Source organism: Canis lupus, chromosome 27, assembly GCF_003254725.2.
Source record: "Canis lupus dingo isolate Sandy chromosome 27, ASM325472v2, whole genome shotgun sequence".
Lineage (NCBI taxonomy): Eukaryota > Metazoa > Chordata > Mammalia > Carnivora > Canidae > Canis > Canis lupus.
The window spans coordinates 8138009-8159775 of NC_064269.1; the positions used below are offsets into that span (position 1 = coordinate 8138009).

Here is a 21767-nt window from a genome sequence, read left to right on the forward strand (position 1 = left end):
CCCCTTGCACTGTGTTCTGTCTGGAGCGAACAGAGCCAATTCCGCCTCTTTGAACCCACTTTCTTGTTTATACAGAGAGGACAGGACCTAATGGAGCGGGTTGGAGGGATTAAATGAGATACTATTTACTTGCAAAGTTCATAGCACGGTAGCTGGAGAGGAGTAGCAGTTCCATCACTCCTGAATCCAATTCAAAAAAACGCTCGGTAAAAACTGCAGTCTTTCGGGTGCCTAGAAACCAGCAGACAATGGAAGGATGAGCTTGAAATCAGATTCTCTCCAAACAAATAGTGATGAACATACATCCTGCCTAATAAGGCAAAGATTTCAACAGCCTTTGGAACTATGCTCACAGTTTACCTACGCTGCCCGTTCAGATTTCTGTCCTTATTTATTAGAATCATTGTGTCGCGCAAAGGTGCACACTACTTAAAATTACTTAAAAAAAAAAAAAATTTAACTCCATACCACATTAGCTTCCTCCAGGAAAGGACAGGGGGTTGGAACCAGCTCTTTGAAGACCTGTAGAATATTCCCGTGCTGCGGGTACAATTAACCCTCTGTTGTGCAAGTCGGGAAAACAGGACTAGGACAAAAGTGAAGCAGGTGAGGCCACCACGTCAGAGGCAGAATTTGAACGCAGGCCTGAGGTGAGCTGCCATCATTTCGCTCCCCTGGATTTTCCATTTCTCAAGCTCATTCACCGACGTGCCTTCTCAGGAAGCTACTGCCCAGTGAATGGCTATTGCCATTTGCTGCCATTTGGGGGGATGCAGTGGGCGGGGGGGGGAGACTTTGAATTACCAGGGGTTTGAATGGTGGGGTGTCCTCTCACTTTTCCAGACGTGATTAACATTTTTTTTTTCAATAAAGCGATTGGTGGCCACTCCACTACGGGGGCCGGTCCATGCGCCCGCCGGAGACGCTCCAGGTAGATTAATCTGAGCGATGATTCACCTTCCCTTTCCTGTTTTGATGGAACACGGGGACGGCGCGATCCCTGCCCATGGAGAGCTCGCGTCCCCAGCCCGCAAACTGGCTTTGTGACCGCGGCGCAGCTGGCGGAGGCGCAGGTGGGACCTCCGGGCGCCATTTTCGGGAAAACCCAACCTCGGGGCCGGGGGGCGCCCGGGAAGGGTCCGCGCCGAGGCCGAGGCCGAGGCCGAGGGGAGCGGGCCCCGCGGCGCGCGGGCAGGTGCGCGCTCCCGGCTCGGCGGGTCGCGCCCAGGCCCCCGGAGCCGGCGCCGCGCACGGGGCTCGGGCGGGCAGGCGGGCAGGCGGGCGGCGGCCGCGGGGTCGGCCGAGGGGGGCGCCCCCGCTGCGGGCCGGGGACAAAGGGGCTGCAGGGGCGCCCGTGCGCCCCGCTCGGCCCGCCCGCCGCGCGGCCTCCCCGGCCCCCGGAGCCAGCCCCGCACCCACGCGCTGCGAGCTGCCCGCGGCGCCCCCCTCCCCGGCGTGCCCCGAAAGCCGCCCCCCAGCCGCTCCCACTCGCGCCCCCGAGGGCCCCCGGTGCCCCGCCGCCGCCGCCGACCCCAGGGGGGCGTGGGCAGGTGTCCGGGCTGCGCGCCGCCGCCGTGCCCGGTGCCGCCGCCAGGGCGCCCCGCACACGCCCCCCGCCCCGCGCCCGCGCCCCCGCCCGCCGCCCCTTCCCCGACGCGCGGTCGCCGCACCCTCTGCGAGCGGCCAGCGGGGCCCGCGGGGAGTCGCCATGTGACGGGGCTCGGCGCGGTGACACGCGGCTCGGGCTCAGGGGCGGGCGCGCGGGAGGGGAGGCGGCGGCGCGCGGAGAATGGCCTGACTTTCCCCCCCTCGGAGCCGTCACGAGCCATGGATGCGCCGAGGCGCCGCGCCGCGCCGGTGGGAGAATGACTGCGGCCCGGGACCCTCCGAGCCCGAGCGCGCGCGTGTAAGTGCGAGGCTGGCGAGCGGGCTGGGGTGGGGGTGGGGTGGGGTGGGGGTTGGCGGTGGGGGAGATTCTGATGCAATCGGGCCCAGGAGGAGGAGGAGGAGGAGGAGGAGGAGGAGAGCCCGAGAGCGCGGGCTGGGGCGGCCACGCCGCGCCGCTGAAGGTCGCCGGGAGCCTCCGCCCTTCACCTTCCGCGGAGATCCGCCGCGCACGCCGGGCCTCCCCGCGCAGCCCGCCGCGACCCCCGCCGCCGCCCGCGCGCCCGGCGCCCCGACCTCGCACGGAGGCCGGCCCTCGGCCCGGGGCACCCCGGAAGGGCGGACGCCCGGCCTCCTCTGGCCGCTTTCCCCTTTAGTGCCCGAGGTGAGGCGACTTCGCTTTGGGGGCTGGGGGCGGGCGAGCGGGCGGCGGCCGGGAGGGAAGGGAGTTCGCGGCGCGGGAGGCGGCGGCGGGGAGCGCGGCTCTCGCTCGGGACCAGCCCGGGGCTCCCCTCCTGCACCTGTGCGGGGCCGTGGCTCAGCCGGCGGGCGTGTGCGCGGCGGCCGAGCGCCGCCGGGATCTGGCTGCGGGGTCCGGGCCGCGCGGGGCCGGGGCGCTCCGCCGTTACGCACGCGGGGTCCGGGCTTTTCGGGGGGATTTCCTGCGCCCGCGGGGCCGTTGGAGGGCAGGTGGTGCGGCGCGCGGGGCGCGTGCGGCGGGGCCGAGCCGGCCCCCGGGAGCTCGCCTGCGGCCCCCTCCTCGGGCTGGGCCCCTCCCTCGGCGGCGCCGCGTCGGGGGGCTCCGGGGGGAGGGGGGCTGGCGACGCGGGCGGTGATTCACGGTCGCTTCCCGCCCCACGAGGCGCTTTACAACGGGAGGAGGGCGAGGACGAGAAGCGCTGCTCCAGGAGCTGGCGAACAAAAGGCCGCCCCGCGCGGGGCCCGGGCGCGGACCGCCCTCGCCTCCCCTCGCCGCGCCCCTTCCTCCTTCCTCCCCGGCACCGCGCTCGCGTCCCTAAACGTTGCCACAAAAGGGCCTTTTGAACTCGCCGCGCCAGCGCCGGGAGGAAATCCTGCGCTCCGCCGCCCCGGCGCGCGCCCTGGGGCGCCCCCCGCCCGCGCCCCCCCCCCAGCGCGCCCCGAGCGCCCGGCTCCTCCGCACCCGCGGGGACCCCGCAGGTCACGGGGCTGCCCGGGCGCTGCTGCCCTGCGGAGTCGCCCCCCCCACCCCGGGTTCGGGGTGAACTGCGATCAGAGGATGCACAGGAGCGGATGGCGGCAAAAGGAATTTGGCGGTCACGGCGTCAGCGCGTTTCGGGGCGCCTCCACGGGCCGTCTCGGGCTTGGGAAGGTGGGGCTCCCCCGTCGGGAGCCCTTTGTGTCTCGCTCTGCGGCGCGGACCCCCTTTTCGGGGCGCCGCGTCTCGGGTGGAAGCCTCCCCGCCCCCGGGATCGCGCACTTTCTCAGACTAATCCCTGGCGCCGCGCGTAGCTAAGAGTGAAAGGGACCCCAAGCGCGAAGAAACGGTATTTATTTGTATGCGAAGGGGATTTGACATCTCTGCAGTGGAGTTTTTTTTTTTTTTTTTTTTTTTTTTTTTTTTTTTAATGTCAGGGGGAGGAGGGAATAAAGCAGTGGTTTGCAGACTGCAGGGTACAGCCAGGCTGTAATTTGTCACCTTGATAGAAAAAACTGGGTAGCAACTTGTGCTGTTTCTGACGTCAGGACCGCGGAAATAAAACCTGAGCTAGGTGGCTGGCTGGCCTCATTGTTAAAACATCTCACTGCGGGGCGGGTACTCCTGAAATCTATGTGAAACAGCCCAGAGGAGCCACCGATCCTGGATTTTGCTTCGGGCCCCAACCTCAAAATGGCTTTGCCCCTCTCAGTCACATCAATTCTCAGCATGTCTCCTTAAGGTATTTAGGAAACTTGCCTAGTCTGGTTTGAGATCTTAAAACCTTGATGTGGTTTATTCACTTCCCCTCCTGCCCCCAAATATTCAATAAATATTTCCTACTTGAGGACTTATTATATGTAACTAAAGTTCCTGTTTCTGTTTCCCTTTTCCTAGAGGAAACCGACGATAAATGCACGTAGAATGAATTTCAGGTGTGTGTTAGCAGAATGAAGACATAAAACAGGATCACATGATGGGGGAAGGTGCTTGAAATAGATGACCGTCTAGCAGGATCTGTGTGGGAGGGTGACGTTTGTCCAGAGACTAGGAGGCCAGGCATCTGGCTGCTCTTGTCGGGTATTTTCCTCCCCCTGGATGACACTTGAGGGCAAAAACCAGTCTTATAATTGTTCCCCTAATGCCCAGCATGGAGTAGCTGCTTAAGATATGCCTCTTGGCTTGAGACCTTAGCCATCTCATTCACTTCTTTATGCGACTGTTGACCATCCCTTCCTTTATTTTTTTTATTTTTTTAAGATTTTATTTAGTTATTCATGAGAGACACCGAGAAAGGCAGAGACACAGGCAGGGGGAGAAGCAGGCCCCATGCAGGGAGCCCAATGTGGGACTTGATCCCAGATCTCCAGGATCATGACCTGAGCCAAAGGCAGATGCTCAACCACTGAGCCACCCAGGTGCCCCATCATCTCTTCCTTTCTATATCACATTATTTGTTTCCCTTTCTCCCAAGTGAAAATGTGAGAGCTTTCTTTCTGCTTCTCTTTCCCTCTTACTCTCCTCCCTCTTCTGAGCACTTACCAGGCCCTTGTTAATGCCTCTCAAACCTGTCTTCTCATCTACATTCCCACTGCCCCAAGTTCAGGTCCCTGTCACCAGTCTTAGACATGGCAATGCAAGTAGTGTGTTGGGATACAAGGATCACGAAACAGACATGGGGGTGCTCTGAAGAAACCAGTGCTTCCTGCAGACACAACACGTGATTAAGAGTGGAGCAGGGAATTAATGAGCTGTAACAACTTTCTAGTTGATCTGCTCGGGTATCAAGCCCCTGCTCCCTAATCAGTCTCCAGGCTTCCATGGATCTGTATTTCTTAAACTCGGTTTGCATTTTTTAGTGACTTTGCTTCTAAAAACCTTCAGGGGGTTCTCGTCACCTAAAATTAAAGTCTCCATTTCTTAGCTAGTCAGCTCAGGACCCTCCACGGTCTGATGCCTCATCTCTTTCCATCTTTCTCACAGTTTACCCTGTGCTCTCCCTGTCACTTTGCTGCTTCAGCACCGGTGTTGATTCTGGACTGGAATGCCTCCTGTAATCCTGTGTATTTGTGAAGGCCTAGCCTGAGTGTCACTTTTCTCCCCCTTCAAATAAAGTGTTCACTGATCATCTCTTAGCATTTTCATAAGGATGTATCTCTTACTTTTTGCACTTTTGTCACTCCAGGTCACGGAAGGCAGGAGATAAGGCCACAGGCTTCGAGTTAAAAGTACATACTGAGGGGATCCCTGGGTGGCTTAATGGTTTAGCTCCTGCCTTCGGCCCAGGGCTTGATCCTGGAGTCCCGGGATCGAGTCCCACATCAGGCTCCCTGCATGGAGCCTGCTTCTCCCTCTGCCTGTGTCTCTGCCTCTCTCTCTCTCTCTCTCTCTCTCTGTCTCTCATGAATGAATAAATACAATTTTAAAAATAATAATTCAGAACACATTATTAAAAAAAAAAGTAAATACTGAGTTTCAACTTACCAACCAGCCCAGGGACATGGGGGCTTGTTTAGCATCTCTAAACCTTAGTGTTTTTGTTTTGTCTTTTTAAAAGATTTTATTGATTTATTTGAGAGAGAGAGAGCTGGGGGAGGGGCAGAGGAGGAGAGAGAGAGAATCCTCAAGCAAACTCCCCACTGAGTGTGGAGCTGGGAGCTGGATGTGGGGTTCAGTCTCATGGCCCTGAGATTATGACCTGAGCCGAAATCAAGAGTCGGCTGCTCAACCCCTAAGCCATCCAGGCGCCCCTGGCTTTGTTTTTTCATTTGTTAAATGGGAATGAAGGTAATTGTGATGGTGGTGGTAGTGGTCCCTATCTTCTTGAGGTATCCTGAATATTTAATTAAGATAACGTGTGTGAAGTGCTGGGCACCATGTCAGCACTCCATATATATTGTATTAAAAAAGGACTTAAGGTTTCTCATTTATCAGAAGTGGTGGGAAAGTTGATCAGTAAAGTTCCCCTTACCTCTGGTATTCTGTGCATATTTAATCATTTAAAATACTTTTCTGAAAATAACATCTTAATGGAAACTATGAAAGGTGGTGTGGGGGCGGGGAAAGGATGTGTGTAGAAGTAAGTACTTTCAAAATCGCATCACAGACTTCAGAAAAAGGCACCTTGGACCACTGACCCTAAATTACGTCTTTTAAAAGCGCTGTTACGCTTGCTTCTAAAATCTGACATATTATAGTCATTGGTTTTCTAGTGACCACCTACGTGTTAGGGCTACTTAATAACAGTAAAGGAATTCAGTCATCAGGGGGGCACCATGTTTTGGGGAAACTTTGCAAGAACCAGGCTTACGATCAAGGAACTCTGCCTCAGTTTACCTGGTAAAGTTACAGTGTGCCTTTGCCACTAATTAGCTGGGTGCACTTGGGCAAATCATTTAACGTTTTTATGCCTCATTTTCTCATCCGTCCAGCGCTAATAAATAGTGTCCAAGCTGCCTAACCCACAGAGTTGTGCAGATACAATGAGAACAGAGCTGAGGAAATCCTTGAACAACTTCAAAGAAGTACTCAAGATGATAATCATCTTGAGTTAAATGTGCTGCTAATCCACAGCCTTAGGGCACAAGTTCAGATTAGTGATTCTCAACTCTGGCTTCACATTAGACCTCCTTGGGGTCTTATATTTTTATTTTTCATTTATTTTTAAAAATATTTATTTGAGAGAGAGAGAGAAAAAAAAGAAGAGTGAGCAAGCAGGTGGGAGGGACAGAGGGAGAGAATCCAGGCAGACTCCCTGCTAAGCCCAGATCTCGGTACAGGCCTGAATCCCATGATCCATGAGATCACAACCTGAACTGGAACCAAGAGCCAGACGTTCAACCAGCTGAGCCACCCAGTTGCCCCCCACTCGGAGTCTTTTAAAAGCTACCAATGCCCAGACTCCATTTCCAGACCTTCAGATTTAGTTGGCCTGGGGTGGAGCCCAGACTTGGGTTTTTTTTTTTTTTCTTTAAAACACTCAGGGTGATTCTAATTACAGTGACTTAGATTTTAAAGCAAACAAACAAAAAAAAAAAGCCAGAAATTAAATGAAGAGCTCCATATGTTGTTTGATATAGTCTAAATAATGCAGAGCTGTGACCTTGAGTGACTTTTCCCTTGATTTTGACTAAACCAGCCTGTTGTTGACATCAGGGAGCCACAGCCTTAGATTACAATTTACAGCCTGAATTTTCCCAGGTATATACAATCCTGCCCACTGATACAGTCAGGGCCACATAAAGATTTAATGTGTGGATCTCAGTTTCCATCTTTTAGGAGTGATGAAGACGACTGGAAAAGAAACAGACAATGGAAAGGAAAAGGAAAAGGATAGGGTCTGACCCAGGTAAGGGAGGAGGAAGCTCTGAGTAGAAGAGACAAGGACAGAGCACAGAGAAAAAGTTGTATTTGGCTTATGGAACTCGTCTAGTTGAGCTTGCACACGACTGGCTATAAAGCCAAATAAAGCGTGTGGGTACATTTTATGTGACCTAGACTTTTAAAAAAATTGTTTGGAATTACCTGTCAATATTTAAACTTCGGATATTCACTTAAAATCTGGATTTCAGGCATTTCTTAGGAAAAAAAAAACAAACAGTAGAAAGATCTGGCTTATTCCTACTGAAATAGGTGGGATATGTGTTCTCCAGTTCCTTATGCTTCATCTGCCTTGCCCATTTGTCTCCCATATCCAGGCTGTGGTGGCACTTGCAACCCTTGCTCTGCATCTGTAGACCTTAGTCCTGGCTACACATTCGAATCCCCTGGGGAGCATTTAAACTATCCATGCTCGATCCCACCATAGACCAATTAAATCAGAAATTGGTGTGTGTTAGGCAATTTTTTTTTTTTTAACTCTTGAAGTGATTCCTGTATCTGTATCCAGAACTGAGGACTTCTAGCCTAAGTCACCTATTCAGAAGATTTGTCCACAAGCCCGTTTCTTGTCTCTGAAAGTGATCCATTAGGAAACACTCGATAGCATTATAAATTCAGAGGGCCTTAAGACTGGAGATCTTTGAGAGAGCATTGGTTAATCAGAACTTCCTAGTTTGGGACACCTGGGTGGCTCAGTGGTTGAGCGTCTGCCTTTGGCTCAGGGCATGATCCTGGAGTCCTGGGATCGAGTCCCACATCGGGGTCCCTGCATGGAAGCTCCTTCTCCCTCTGCCTCTCTCTCTGTGTCTCTTATGAATAAATAAATAAAATCTTAAAAAAAAAAAAAAAGAACTTCCTAGTTTAAGGTGAGAAAACAGGCCTAGAGGGAAGAAAAACTTGTCCAAGGATTATTATATCATTTGGTATTGGGGTATATAGTGTGTTTAATTTTTTTTAATTTTTATTTATTTATGATAGTCACAGAGAGAGAGAGAGGGGCGCAGAGACACGGGCAGAGGGAGAAGCAGGCTCCATGCACCGGGAGCCCGATGTGGGATTCGATCCCGGGTCTCCAAGATCGCGCCCTGGGCCAAAGGCAGGCGCCAAACCGCTGCGCCACCCAGGGATCCCTATAGTGTGTTTTATTATGTTTTCTATTTTCAGGCAAAGGCATATGTGTAATTTTTTAATAAATGATCCTCTTTATATGCACCACTTTGTGATGCTTTAAATTTCTTATTATTTCTGTTCTTTCTTGAATAGTTTGTTGGGCACTAGCTGTCATAACTTAGCTAAGCCTTAAAAACAGAAAATTCCATCCAGTGTTTTTAGTTCAACAATAGTCCTTTTTTTCCTTTTTTTTTTTTTTTAAGATTTTATTTATTTGAGATTGGGTGGGGGGAGAGAGAGAGAGAGAGAGAACGAGTGAGAGGCAGAAGCAGGCTTTCCACTAGTAGGGAGACTGAGGCAGGGCTCCATCCCAGGACTTCAGGATCGTGACCTGAGTTGAAGGCAGCCACTTAACCAACTGAGCTATCCAGGCTCCCCTCAACAGCAGTTCTTGATCAAAAATATCATTAGAGGGCAGCCCCGGTGGCTCAGCGGTTTAGCGCCGCCTTCAGCCCAGGGTGTGATCCCGGAGATCCGGGATCCAGTCCCATGTCAGGCTCCCTGCATGGAGCCTGCTTCTCCCTCTGCCTGTGTCTATGCCTCTCTCTTTCTCTCTGTGTCTGTCATGAATGAATAAATAAAATCTTTAAAAAATATATCATTAGAGCAAAAACATATATATGCAAAGAAAGATAATTTTCTCAAAAGCTGAACTATTCCAGGCTGTTTTCAACTCTGCATTTTGTAACTATTTTTTTTTAAACATTTAAACTCTGCCCTTTGTAACTATTTAAATCTACAAATTTTCAGTTGATAAAAAAGATTTTTAGTTTTGTGGTATCCACACTGCTCAAATACACTCACTGTTCTCATTAAATAAAGTTTTAAGGGGATTTTTTTAAACAAATGTGATATACAGTTTGTCCTATATAGAAAGTTACAGATTGACTTCACCAACTCTTGGAGTTTATCAGTATTTTCGGTCTTAGAGAAATCAGAGTAGTTCTGAAACGTCTGAATATGGGGTGCACCTGGGTGGCTCAGTCTGCCTTTAGCTCAGGTCATTGATCCTGGCATCGATCCTGGCATCTTGGGATTGAGGCCAGTCTTGTAGGTCTGCTCAGCGAGGAGTCTGCTTCTCCCTCCCCTGGCTCTTGCATTCTCTTTGCGTATCATATCATGGCATTAACCTTGGTTAATGATAAATACCTCCCGTTTATATAGTACCGCACAGTTTTAAATGTATTTCCACATAATTCTCACATACCCAGATTAAATGTGAAAGGAATTAAGTGGCAGACTTCATGGAAAGGGGCATTCATCTTGCTTCCTTTATCTTCCCGCTTCTATTTTATTTTCCAGGGAAAGTGTGTGAGGATCACTGATATGTTTTCTGCAGACAGATGATCATAGCTTGCTCTTTAAATTTAGTCATCACTATTATTGTTAACATATTTGCTAATACTATTTGCTAAGGGAGCTATCAGGTCTATGGTCCCTATCCTCAAGAAGTTGAGATTGTAATTAGGGAAGATGATAAGTACATAAAAAGATTGTTAACCTATATGAAAACCCTTGTACAGGCCAATGAGTAATCTATACAAAAATGTTGAAAGAATTCATCACAGGTACATACTCATGGGTTGGTCATTGGAGAAAGCTATCACAGAGAAGTTTGATTTGAAATTTTTTAAAAAATTTATTTATTTATTAGAGAGAGAGAGAGAGACAGGCAGAGGGAGAAGCAGGCTCCCTGCAGGGAGCCCGACATGGGACTCTATCCTGGGTCTCCAGGATCACACCCTGGGTTGAAGGCAGCGCTAAACCGCTAAGCCACTGGGGCTGCCCTGATTTGAATTTTTTAAAAAGAGCATGAAAGCAAACAAGCTGGGCTTTGAAAGCAATGTTATACTTCCAGAGGAGTGGACTTCATGGGAAGGGGGAGGGGAGCAGTTCGGGGTCAAAGAAATGGTGTGAACAAAGCAGAAAACTGCCTAAGACTAGATCCATTGAGGGAATGGAGGGCCTAGGAGGAATGTCATGGGAGAGCAAATTAAAGAGCTAGTTATGAGCAATCTAGGATTGCTTTGGAAGATTCCAGAGATTAGGCTTCATCCTGTAGACGCTGGGAAGTTATGATTGGCAAGAAGAGAAGAGGAATGTGCCAGACACAGGTTTTCAGGAACAACCTGCCTCTGTAGGGGAGAGAGGGTAGGGCCAGCAGGTAGCATGGAGGAAAGTGAGTTAGGATTGTGGGCAGAGGGGAATAAGGGGCAGGAGGGGACTATGAAAGAATGTTGATGGGGCTTGGTGACTGATTAGATATTTAGCGGCATTAAAGCCATACCCGGGCTCCAAGTCTGAGTGATGAGGAAAAAGAACATTATCTTTAACAGGAATAGCAAAGCCGACGTGTGAGGTCAGTGATATGTTCAACTAAGCATGTGGGGTTTGAAGTAATGGCAAGCATCCACATGGAGAAGTCCAGTGGGCAGCTGGCGTCTAAAAAGAATTTGTGGAAATTTTTCTGAACAGGAAGGAACCTGAGAGATCCTCTCTCCCTCCAGCCTTCTCATTTTACAGATGAAGAAACATGTGACATGTTAAGTGACTTGATTATTACCAAGTAGTATTTATGAGGGAGAGCCTATTTCATAATGCAGAGGAATGCTAGTTTTAGCAAATGAAAAAGACTGGGGAAAACGTCTGGAAGATGTCTTTGTGGGCTGAAATCTGACACTACAGGCTTGAAACCTTAGAAAGGAAAGAATTCAGAGTGTATGCTGGAGGAGTGACCCCTACACTGCAGGCCGGAGAAGGAAGGGGGCTGGCCCAGGAGGCCCAGAGGCAGTGCTTAGGAGCAAGTTGGAGTCCAAGAAGCAATGCTCCCTGCCTGCCTGGAAGGCGTTGGAGAGAATGAGAACCCAGAAAAGGCCACTTGTCTTGATTAGGAAGTGGTAGCAGGAGTAGCAAGTATAGCTACAGTAGCCTTCGAGACCCAGGCCAGGCCTGTTGTAGGTGCTGCCCATGGATCCGAGCGTGGAATCTTTATAATGACTGTATGAGGTGGGTAGTCTTACAGATTCAGAAACTGAGGCAAAGAGAAGTTGACCTACTTGCCCAGAGTCCACAGCTCCTGAACGGTAGAGCCAGAATTTGCCAGTTGAGCATGGTTTCAGGGGAGTGATGAGGACAGGAGCAAGTTCAGATTGTTGGCAGTAACGGGCGGGTTGGGGGCTGGTATTTCAAGGTTATAGACAAAGTCACTTTCCAGATACGGAGCTGAGAGTGATGGGTGGAAGTCAGGGAAGTGCGTGGAGAGGAAGTAGTGATAGAAAAATGCTAACAGAGCTAAGAGCACTTGTACTTGGTTAAGCCATGAGTCTTAAGAAGAGAGAAAACACCTTTAATTGGAGATTGCTTCTTGGCTCCTAGCCTTTTTATTACCAAAGACCTCTTTTAGTATTTCCCACTTCCCAAAGATCTTTTCCTTTCTTTTTTCTTTTTTTTTTTTAAAGATTTTATTTATTTATTCATGAGAGGCACACAGAGAGGCAGAGACATAGGCAGGGAGAGAAGCAGGCCCCAAGCAGGGAGCCCAACGTGGGACTTGATCCTGGGACTCCGGAATCACGCCCTGGGCCGAAGGCAGGCACCCAACCCCTGAGCCACCCAGGCATCCCCCAAAGATCTTTTTCAAAGATTATAAGTATCAATTTTAAGCTTTTGGTCTTTAAAATTTTTTTATTTAAACTCAATTTAATTAACATACAGTATATTATTAGTTTCGGATGTAGAACTTAGTGATTCATCAGTTGAATGTAACACCCAATGCTCATTACAACACGTGCCCTTCTTAATGCCCATCACCCAGTTACCCCGTCCCCCACCCTGCTCCCCTCCAGTGATCCTTAGTTTGTTTCATATAGTTAAGAGCCTCTTATGGTTTGCCCCTCTCTCTGCCTTTGTCTTATTTTATTTTTCCTTCTCTTCCCCTATGTTCATCTGTTTTGTTTATTAAATTCCACATAGGAGTGAAATCATATGGTATTTGTCTTTCTCTGACTGATTTATTTCACTTAGTATAGTACCCTCTAGTTCCATCCACGTTGTTGCAAATGGCAAGATTTCATTCTTTTAGATGGCTGAGTAATATTCCATTGTGTGTATGTATGCGATATATATACATATATGTATATATGTATCACATCTTTATCCATTCATCTGTCAATGGACATCTGGACTTTTTCCATATTTTGGCTATTGTGGACATTGCTGCTATAAACATTGGGGTGCATGTGCCCCTTTGAATCCCTATGTTTATATCCTTTGGATAAATAGCTAATAGTGCAACTGCTGGGTCATAGGGTAGTATATAGCAATACAGGCCTTTCTTAAGAAACAGGAAAAGTCTCAAATACACAACCTAACCTAACATCTAAAGGAGCTGGAAAAAGAACAGCAAATAAAGCCAAAATCCAGCAGGAGAATAGAAACAATAAAGATCAAAGCAGAAATCAATGATATAAAAATTAAAAAAAATAGTAGAATAGGTCAATGAAACTAGGAGCTGGTTCTTTGAAAGAATTAGTAAGATCAATGAACCCCTAGACAGAGTTACCAAAAGAAAAAAGACCCAAATAAATAAAATCATGAATGAAAGAGGAGAGTTCACAACCAACATTGCAGAAATAAAAGCAATTATAAGAGAATCTTATGAGTAATTATATGCCAACAGATTAGGCAATCTGGAAGAAATAGATGCATTCCTAGAAACATATAAACTACCAAAACTTGGGCAGCCCCGGTGGCTCAGCGGTTTAGTGCTGCCTTCAGCCCAGGGCATGATCCTGAAGACCCGGGATCGAGTCCCACGTCAGGCTTCACGCAGGCTCTCTCTCTCTCTCTGTGTCTCATGAATAAATAAATAAAATCTTTAGAAAAAAAAAACAACTACCAAAACTGAAACAGGAAGATATAGAAAACCTGAACAGACCCATAAGCCCTAAAGAAATCAAAGCAGTAATCAAAAATCTCCCAACAGACAGAAGTCAGGCGGCTTCCCAGGGAACTTCTACCAAACATTTAAAGAAGAATGAATACCTATTCTTCTGAAGCTGTTTCAAAAAATAGAAATGGAAGGAAAACTTTCAAACGCATTCTATGAGGCCAGGATTACCTTGATCCCCAAACCAAAGACCCCACCAAAAAGAATTACAGACCAATATCCCTGATGAACATGGATGCAAAAACTCTCACAAAGATACTAGTTAATTGGGTCCAACAGTACATTTTTTTAAAAGATTTTATTTATTTATTCATGAGAGACACACAGAGAGAGAGAGGCAGAGACATAGGCAGAGGGAGAAGCAGGCCCCATGCAGGGAACGTGATGTGGGACTCAATCCTGGGACTCCAGGATCACGCCTCTGGCCAAAGGCAGGTGCTAAACTGCTGAGCCACCCAGGGATCCCCCAACAGTACATCAATAGGATCATTCACTATGACCAAGTAGGGTTCGTTCCTTGGCCACAAGGGTGGTCCAACATCGGCAAATCAGCCAGTGTGATACACCACATTAATAAAAGAAAGGATAAGAACCATATGATCTGCTCAATAGATGCAGAAAAAGGATTTGACAAAATACAGGATCCTTTCCTGATGAAAACTCTGCAGTGTAGGGATAGAGGGAATATACATCAATATCATAAAAGCCATATGGGAAAAACCCACAGCGAATATTATCCTCAATAGGGAAAAACTGAGAGCCTTTCCCCTAAGATCAGGAACACGACAGGGATGTCCACTGTCACCACTGTTGTTCAACACAGTACTGGAAGTCCTGGCCTCAGCAGTCAGACAACAAAAAGAAATAAAAGTCATCCAAATTGGCAAAGAAGTAGTCAAACTTTCACTCTTCAGAGATGACATGTGATACTTTATGTAGAAAACCCATAAGACTCCACCCTAACATTGCTAGAACTGATAGAGAAATTCAGCAGTCACAGGATATAAAATCAGTGCACAGAAGTCCGTTGTATTTCTATACACTAAGCTTTTAACTGAGGTATAATTTATATACGATGCAATATTCAGATTGTAAGTATACTGTTTAATGAGTTTTGCCTACAACTTTAATATATCAGTTTATGTCCTGGTTTTATTACTCAAAGAAATATAAAATTGCCGGTCAGAATTTAGGCTTATCACACCAAGTTAATGCACCCTAGCCCAAAGCAAGAATACTTGACATTTTAGTCAACCTCTTGGGCCTCTTTGAGGCCTTTTGAGAAACAGAAAAGCAGTTCATAGATTGATATTTTCACCATCTAAGAGTCAGATGATCCAAAGATCTCAAATGGGTAAACCGGCTCAGTTATGGGAAGAGATGGCGGGAAGAATAGGAGCATCTTTGGCCTTAGGCCTCATGCTTTCTCAAAACTACTGACCTAACTACCATAATTGATTCTCAGCAGTTGAGCTAGGAGAGGTTTAATCTAATTAGTTTTACAGAATAAAAAACCAATAGTGATTCATAACAATTTTAAAATTAAGTGTATGTGACTGGATATTATTGATAGGAAGGAATTCTTGTCATTTTTTTAGGCTTGATAGTGATCTGCTGGTATTGTTTTATAAAAGTTTTCCTTCAGAGATATGTGCTGAAACATTTACAGGGGATAGGATGTCTGAAATCTGCTTTAAAATAATTCTCTGTGATGGTGGAAGTAAAACTTCAGTAAGACTGGCCTGCATTGATAATTGTTGAAGTCGTTTCACGGGGGTCCCTTATTCCATTCTATCTACTTGTGTATATGTTTAAAAGTTCCCATGATAAAACATTTAAAAGGGTGGGGGGAATAAAATTAATGACTATCAGTCAGGGTTTAGTTGCATGTAACAGAGATTTTTCTATGTATGGTAAGTGTAAGGGATTTAATACAGGCAATTAAGTGCCTGTAAAATTGTCGGAAGAGAAGACAGAGCAGGCTGGGTCTCTAGGAATAATTATGGGAATACCACCACTTAAAACTAGTCTGCTAAGGGAACTGCCACTTGCGTCTCCATCAGGAAGCCAGGAAACCATGAAGCCAGTTTCTCACTATCTCAGCTCCATGCTCCAGGAATACATCATTTGAGCCACACCTGATGATCAGGAGTCCATAGCTGCAGTTGTTGGTTCCAGAGCCATGTATTGCACCTGCTAGAATTGTACCAGCCAAATGGATGCCTTGCTCCCACCACTTTGCTCTCTGATTGGTAGAATCTGTATCATACCTAGAACCCTAGCTGCAAAAGAGTGTGGGAAATGTAGCTCTCAAGTTGCCCTCATCTATAGAACTGGACTACAAGAAGTAGGAACAAATACTGAGCAGGCCAATCCACTAGAAAGTCTAGAAACTAGAAAGCAATTGAATTTGTATTTTTCCCAAGAAGTGATTTTTTTCTTTTCTTTCTTTTTTTTTTATTGGAGTTCAATTTGCCAACATATAGCATAACACCCAGTGTTCATCCCGCCAAGTGCCCCCCTCAGTGCCCATCACCCAGTCACCCCAACCCACCCGCCCACCTCCCCTTCCACTACCCCTTGTTCGTTTCCCAGAGTTAGGTGTCTCATGTGTTGTCACCCTCACTGATATTTTCACTCATTTCCTCTCCTTTCCCTTTATTCCCTTTCACTAATTTTTATATTCCCCAAATGAATGAGACCATATAATGTTTGTCCTTTTCCGATTGACTTATTTCACTCAGCATAATACCCTCCAGGTCCATCCACGTCGAAGCAAATGGTGGGTATTTGTCGTTTCTAATGGCTGAGGAATATTCCATTGTATACATAGACCACATCCAAGAAGTGATTTTTGACATCGAGTTACAATATATTCTTTATAGTTTGGCTTTCCCTATACAGTATTTTATTTTATCTTATTTTATTTTGTTTAGTTTTAAGTAGGCTCCATGCCCAATGTGGAGCCCAGTGTGGAGCTTGAGCTCACAACCCTGAGATCAAGACCTGAGTTGAGATCAGGAGTTGGATGCTTAACCGATTGAGCCACCCAGGCATCCCCCCTACAGTCTTTTAATCAGCTTTTACCAAACCTATAAAACTTCTGTTCCTCAAGAACATGTCCCTTGCTCCCTCTGCTCTAGCTAGGTTCATCTGAATGGTCGTGTAAGGCTGTTCTGTGTACATTTGGCATGTGCTGTTCCCAGTACAAGTAACGCCTTCCCAATCCCCCATCTAAGTCTCCTTGTTTTTAGATACAGCTCAAGGCCTAACTTTGTAAACTCTTTCCTGATTTCTCCAGGCCCTATTTTTTCCTTCCTTCCTCCCTCCCTTCCTCCCTTCCTTCCTTCCTTCCTTCCTTCCTTCCTTCCTTCCTTCCTTCCCTCCTTCCCTCCTTCCCTCCTTCCCTCCCTCCTTCCCTCCTTCCCTCCTTCCTTCCGTACACCTGTAGGCATGCATATCTCTGAAACCTCTGGATTTATTCTTTGCTCTATCATAGAGTTAGCAGATATTTTATGGTATGCTGTCACCTTATATGGGATAGTCTGCTCGCTTATATAGGGCTTAAGCAATGTAAGGCCAGACAAGTTTCTCTGTATATCTTCTTTGATATGTAACACCATGAAGAGTAGAGACTTACGTATTTCACGTTGCTCTAATTTTACTATTGGTAAAGTATACCAATAGGCATACCGAGATAATGTTTGCTCAAGAGTACCTCACGAGATTGTGGTAAAGGACCAAAGATATTCTGTGCCGATTAAACTTTAATTTGCAGGGGATCCCTGCGTGGCTCAGCTGTTTAGCGCCTGCCTATGGCCCAGGGCGCGATCCTGGAGTTCTGGAATCAAGTCCCGCGTCGGGCTCCCAGTATGGAGCCTGCTTCTCCCTCCTCCTGTGTCTCTGCCTCTCTCTCTATCATAAATAAATAAATAAATAAATAAATAAATAAATAAATAATTCTTTAAAAAAAAAAACCTTTAATTTGCAGCCTATTATAAATATTGAGAGATTGTAATTATGGTTGGGCGAACATCAAGATCTTCACACAATAACCCTGGTAGGCCTTTTAATTAATTCTGTTGTCTGATAATCGCCTCGGTAATTTCAGTGAAGCTCTCATTCTTTGCTTCTTGAACTCAGCCTGCATTTCCTGCCTGTGCTGTTGACCATGTTCTCCTTCATTGAGAAGTCTCAGCTCAGTGCCCCCCCACCCCCCGTCACTTGTCTGCCAAGCAGTGTGGCTGTCCAGATGGAAAGGGCTGGATGTCAGCTTATAGCACAGTCCAGCAGATAAGCAAGCATTTGCAGCAATGGTGTAGCCCCGTGTTCACTATCTCAACCTAACTCAGGAGAGGAGATCGTATCTTGTTAAGCAAAAAAAATGAAATGTTTTCGAGACTCTATGATATGATTTCCATTTTTGTAAATGTAGACCTAATTTTTATTTGTACTCTTTTCATTTCACAGATATTTATTGAGTGCCTACTGTGTGCTCGGCACCATATCTATGTGCACAGAAGAGCCCCGGAAGGTCATACTCCAGTATATACACAGTGATCATCTCTGTTTGCTGACATAACAGGTGACTTTTTTCTGTTTACTTGCCCCCCCCTTCCTTTGCATGCATGTTTCTTCTAATTTTTCTACCAAAGCCTATATTCTTTATTAATAAGGAACTAATGTGGTTTTAGAAAAGATACCTGTTCTCCAAAATGCTTATAAGGTAATGCAACATGAGGAAAAGTAGGTTAAAAACAATCTAAAATCCCAATGTTAAAAAAAAGGGGGGGGGAGAGAAGGAACTAGAGAGGGAGAAAGAAAACTCAGGAAAGGAAAATGAAGAAAAAAGAAGAAGAGGGGAGAGGAAGTACACCAGAGTCTAATAGTGGCCCAGTTTTGGGTGGTGGGATCTCTTTTGCAAGGCCTGGTTCTGAAGAATCCCTGGTATGTATTAGTTTTAGAATAAGAAAAAAAAAAATGTCTTTTTCAAGGGCTGGTCCAAATGTGACTTTTCTGTAAAGCTGCCTCAGATTCTTGAATCTGACCTTTCTCAAACTTTGAAATCCCTTCATCATCGAGCCTCAGTAAATAGATGATAAATTGAACAGTGAGGAATTTCTAAGTGTGGCCTCAGCCTTGGTGAGAGGTGTCACTAACTTTGTTAATTTACCCAGTTTTGCAGTTTTCATTTTCAAGAACGAGTTAGATTTCAGATAGGTTATTTCATAACAATAAAAATTTATTCTTGGGGAGCCCAGGTGGCTCAGCAGTTTAGCGCCACCTTCAGCCCAGGGCATGATTCTGGGAGTCCCGGGATCGAGTCCCACGTCGGGCTCCCTGCATGGAGCCTGCTTCTCCCTCTGCCTGTGTCTCTGCCTCTCTCTCTCTCTCTCTCTCTGTGTCTCTCATGAATAAATAAATAAAATAAAATAAATTTATTAAAAAAAAAGATTAGGACACAGACAACACACAGGCAGCAGAAAGACCATTGAGAACAGAGAGAAGCAGCGCTATCCACAAGCTGTGGACCATAGGCCTCAGAAGAAACAAAACTTGCTGACTCCTTGATCTTGGACTTCTAGGCTCCTTGACTGTGAAAAATTTTTTTCTGTGTAAGCCAAAGAAAAAAACATTTATTCTGTGTGATTAACTTAGTACCGGCATTTGCTTTATACTGACATCATCTTAGTGGCCAGGACTTCCTTTTTATGATGCTTTTGCCTTTTTTTTAATCCATTTATTTAACTGACCATCTATCTATATATATGTATGTTATTTGTACACACACACATACACATGTATATTGATATGAAAGTTTAAATTCAAACAGTAGACTCCAGATCTATTATTAGTCAACTTTTTCTCCCCTCAGAAAATTTTTGTCCAGCGTCCTCTTTCCTCCTGCTCTGTCAGAGGAGAGGACTCAGCCCAAATTGCAAACACCACCCACTGAATCAACTTTATACGAGCCCCGCAGTATCACTTCAGTAACACTTCAGACTCCGAGGGAAGTGATACAGAAAAGAGACCTTGTGGCAGGGCTCCTGGAAATCACCCAGTCTAGCCCATCTGTGTGGCTTTCATTAAGGCGGCCGACAAGAGTGCGTGTTAACACACTGCGACGTTTATAAAGAGGTTGTAAATGCTGCTGCTGTGTGAAGGCACTAAAAACAATTAGAGATGGGCCTAGTTGCTAGTACTACCATTCCAGCTAGAGAATCAGCCTAGGGAGATCTCCCACACCACCCAGGGAGACGTGGGGCTTGACCCTCCCTGCCCTGGCCTCCTGCTCTCCAGGAGAGGCCCTGCCCTGCAGGGAAGTGGAGCTCCCAGGACCTGAAGTATTAGGAAGTATTTTTTTTTTTTTTTAAGCCTATCTTCCCCAGTGGGCAGTGAGAATGTCTTCACCAGCAGGGGACAGCAATGGCCCCCTCTCCCTGGGGGTGTGGTAGGAAGCTCCAGGCCCCCACTGCAAGGTCCGTCTATCCTGGCCCCAAAAGGCAGGGGCAGTCTAGCACGCCAGTGCCGCAGGTTTAAAATGTATTTTCATTGGCTTTGTCTCCAGTCTCGTCCATGCCTGGTTTCTAGGGTTTTCCCCATCCCCTCATTTGGGGGTCCAGACTCAAGAGGACAGGTGTAAAGGGGAACAGAGGTCACCGGCACTGAGGTGAGTCTCCCTGTTGGAAGTTGTAAAGGATCCTGGAACCAAGGGAATTTCATGCTAGATAGGAGTCGGTACGAACAAAAAGGAATACTGCGTGCCTTGGTTGTGGGAAAGTGAACAGTCTTAAAAAATGATCATTCTGAGGTATTTTCTACGGGTCCTGAAAATTTTGTCAATTAGCAAAATACTGGTTGGGATGTACCGGGATGCTTACCTGGGCACATTAGGGTTTTGACTCTTAACTAGGCTATAGTCAGCTTATGGAATTCAGGATCAGACAAAGTATCATCCAAAGGGGTTTGCCTTTGGTGGTAAAAAGAAAAAAAAAAAAAAAAAACACAAACTTTCTTGTTTTTCTGCTTCATTCCCTGGTGTCCATCACCTCATCGAGATGACCCTGGTGAGGTTCCTGTATATACATACATAGGCCTTAATTTTCAGGTCATATCTAGCTCTTTTTGGTTGCCACCTGCTTAATTTGTGATGTGTCCGAAGCTCTTTTTCCCCTTATATGCCATCAAAATGTAAGTCCCAGTCATCCATGTAGGGCAGACTAGGAACTCTACAAGTCTTTTGTTTCTGGAGAGGAAATACAGTTTTAGGTAGATTAACCTAAATCCCCTGAGTATGAGTTTTTAATTCCCTAATTCCCCAACATGGAGTGATTTCATGGAAGAGATTGATTTAATCTCTTGCAGTTGATGGATAAAGTGTTTGCTAAATTTCAAAACACAGGTTTGTCCTTTGCTGCTTGACCTCCAGGTTGGGTAGTTGATCCCTCATGATGCCATTTTTTGAGGATTCGCATTTTTATTAAACGAGGATTGCTAGATCAGAGGTGCTTTTGTGTCTGTGTAGTCTGCACCCACTATGTGTGTGCCCTGTGATGGGATGCATTAAAATAACTGCATCCCTTTCCTTTTAAACAGTTTCATAAAAGGCATCTATAATGCCTGGAGTTGACTTGGTATTCCTATAAATGTGAACGGGAAAATTATGGGACAGGACTCATTTTGTAGTTATAAAGAGGGGAGAGTTATGACAGGCATAAAATTTAGAGATAAGCCTCTATAACTTGATGTACAAAGACTGCTCAAATGCATTGAATAGCAAAATGTATAAATTATCAGTAAGTTGACTATTGTTTACTTGTCACAGTTTAATCAGTAGTGATATTCATATGTTTATTTTTTATTGTGTTGTATTTTAGGGGTGTCAAGCTTATATTTTTGCTGCTATCCATTTGTAATACACTCAGAGCAGAATTTGGACTAATTTTTTGACTATCGATACTACTTTCTAAACATGATGCATTTCAAAAGTGGACTCGAATTAACTGAGTTGCAGAACATGACAGTGCCCGAGGATGATAACATTAGCAACGATTCCAATGATTTCACCGAAGTAGAAAATGGTCAGATAAATAGGTGAGTATTTCTCAGCTAACACTCTCAACCCTATGAAAGAAATGTCTCTAAAATATTATTCTGGTGTTAGGTTATTCTCCTGAATTATTCATTACTAAAGTTATGCTCCATTTG

At 46.4% G+C, this 21767-nt stretch overlaps 1 protein-coding gene across 8 annotated transcripts in view; it reads left to right on the forward strand.

Moving 5' to 3' along the window:
• The first annotated feature begins 935 nt into the window (after window positions 1-935).
• SLC38A1 (solute carrier family 38 member 1) overlaps window positions 936-21767 on the forward strand; it is a 69208-nt gene continuing 48376 nt past the window's right edge. For 3 of the 8 annotated variants that reach the window (XR_007406347.1, XR_007406348.1, XM_025477368.3), the window contains exons 1-3: window positions 936-1073; window positions 18030-18144; window positions 21437-21653. Coding sequence is in view for 6 of the 8 variants with exons in the window: in XM_025477368.3 (XP_025333153.1) it covers window positions 21532-21653 (122 nt within the window). In the remaining 2 variants the exon portion in view is untranslated. Of the gene's footprint in view, window positions 1074-1682; window positions 1907-2021; window positions 2270-18029; window positions 18145-20127; window positions 20230-21436; window positions 21654-21767 lie in introns of those variants that run through there. The other 5 variants (XM_025477371.3, XM_025477369.3, XM_025477370.3 and 2 more) reach the window with 5 other exon arrangements.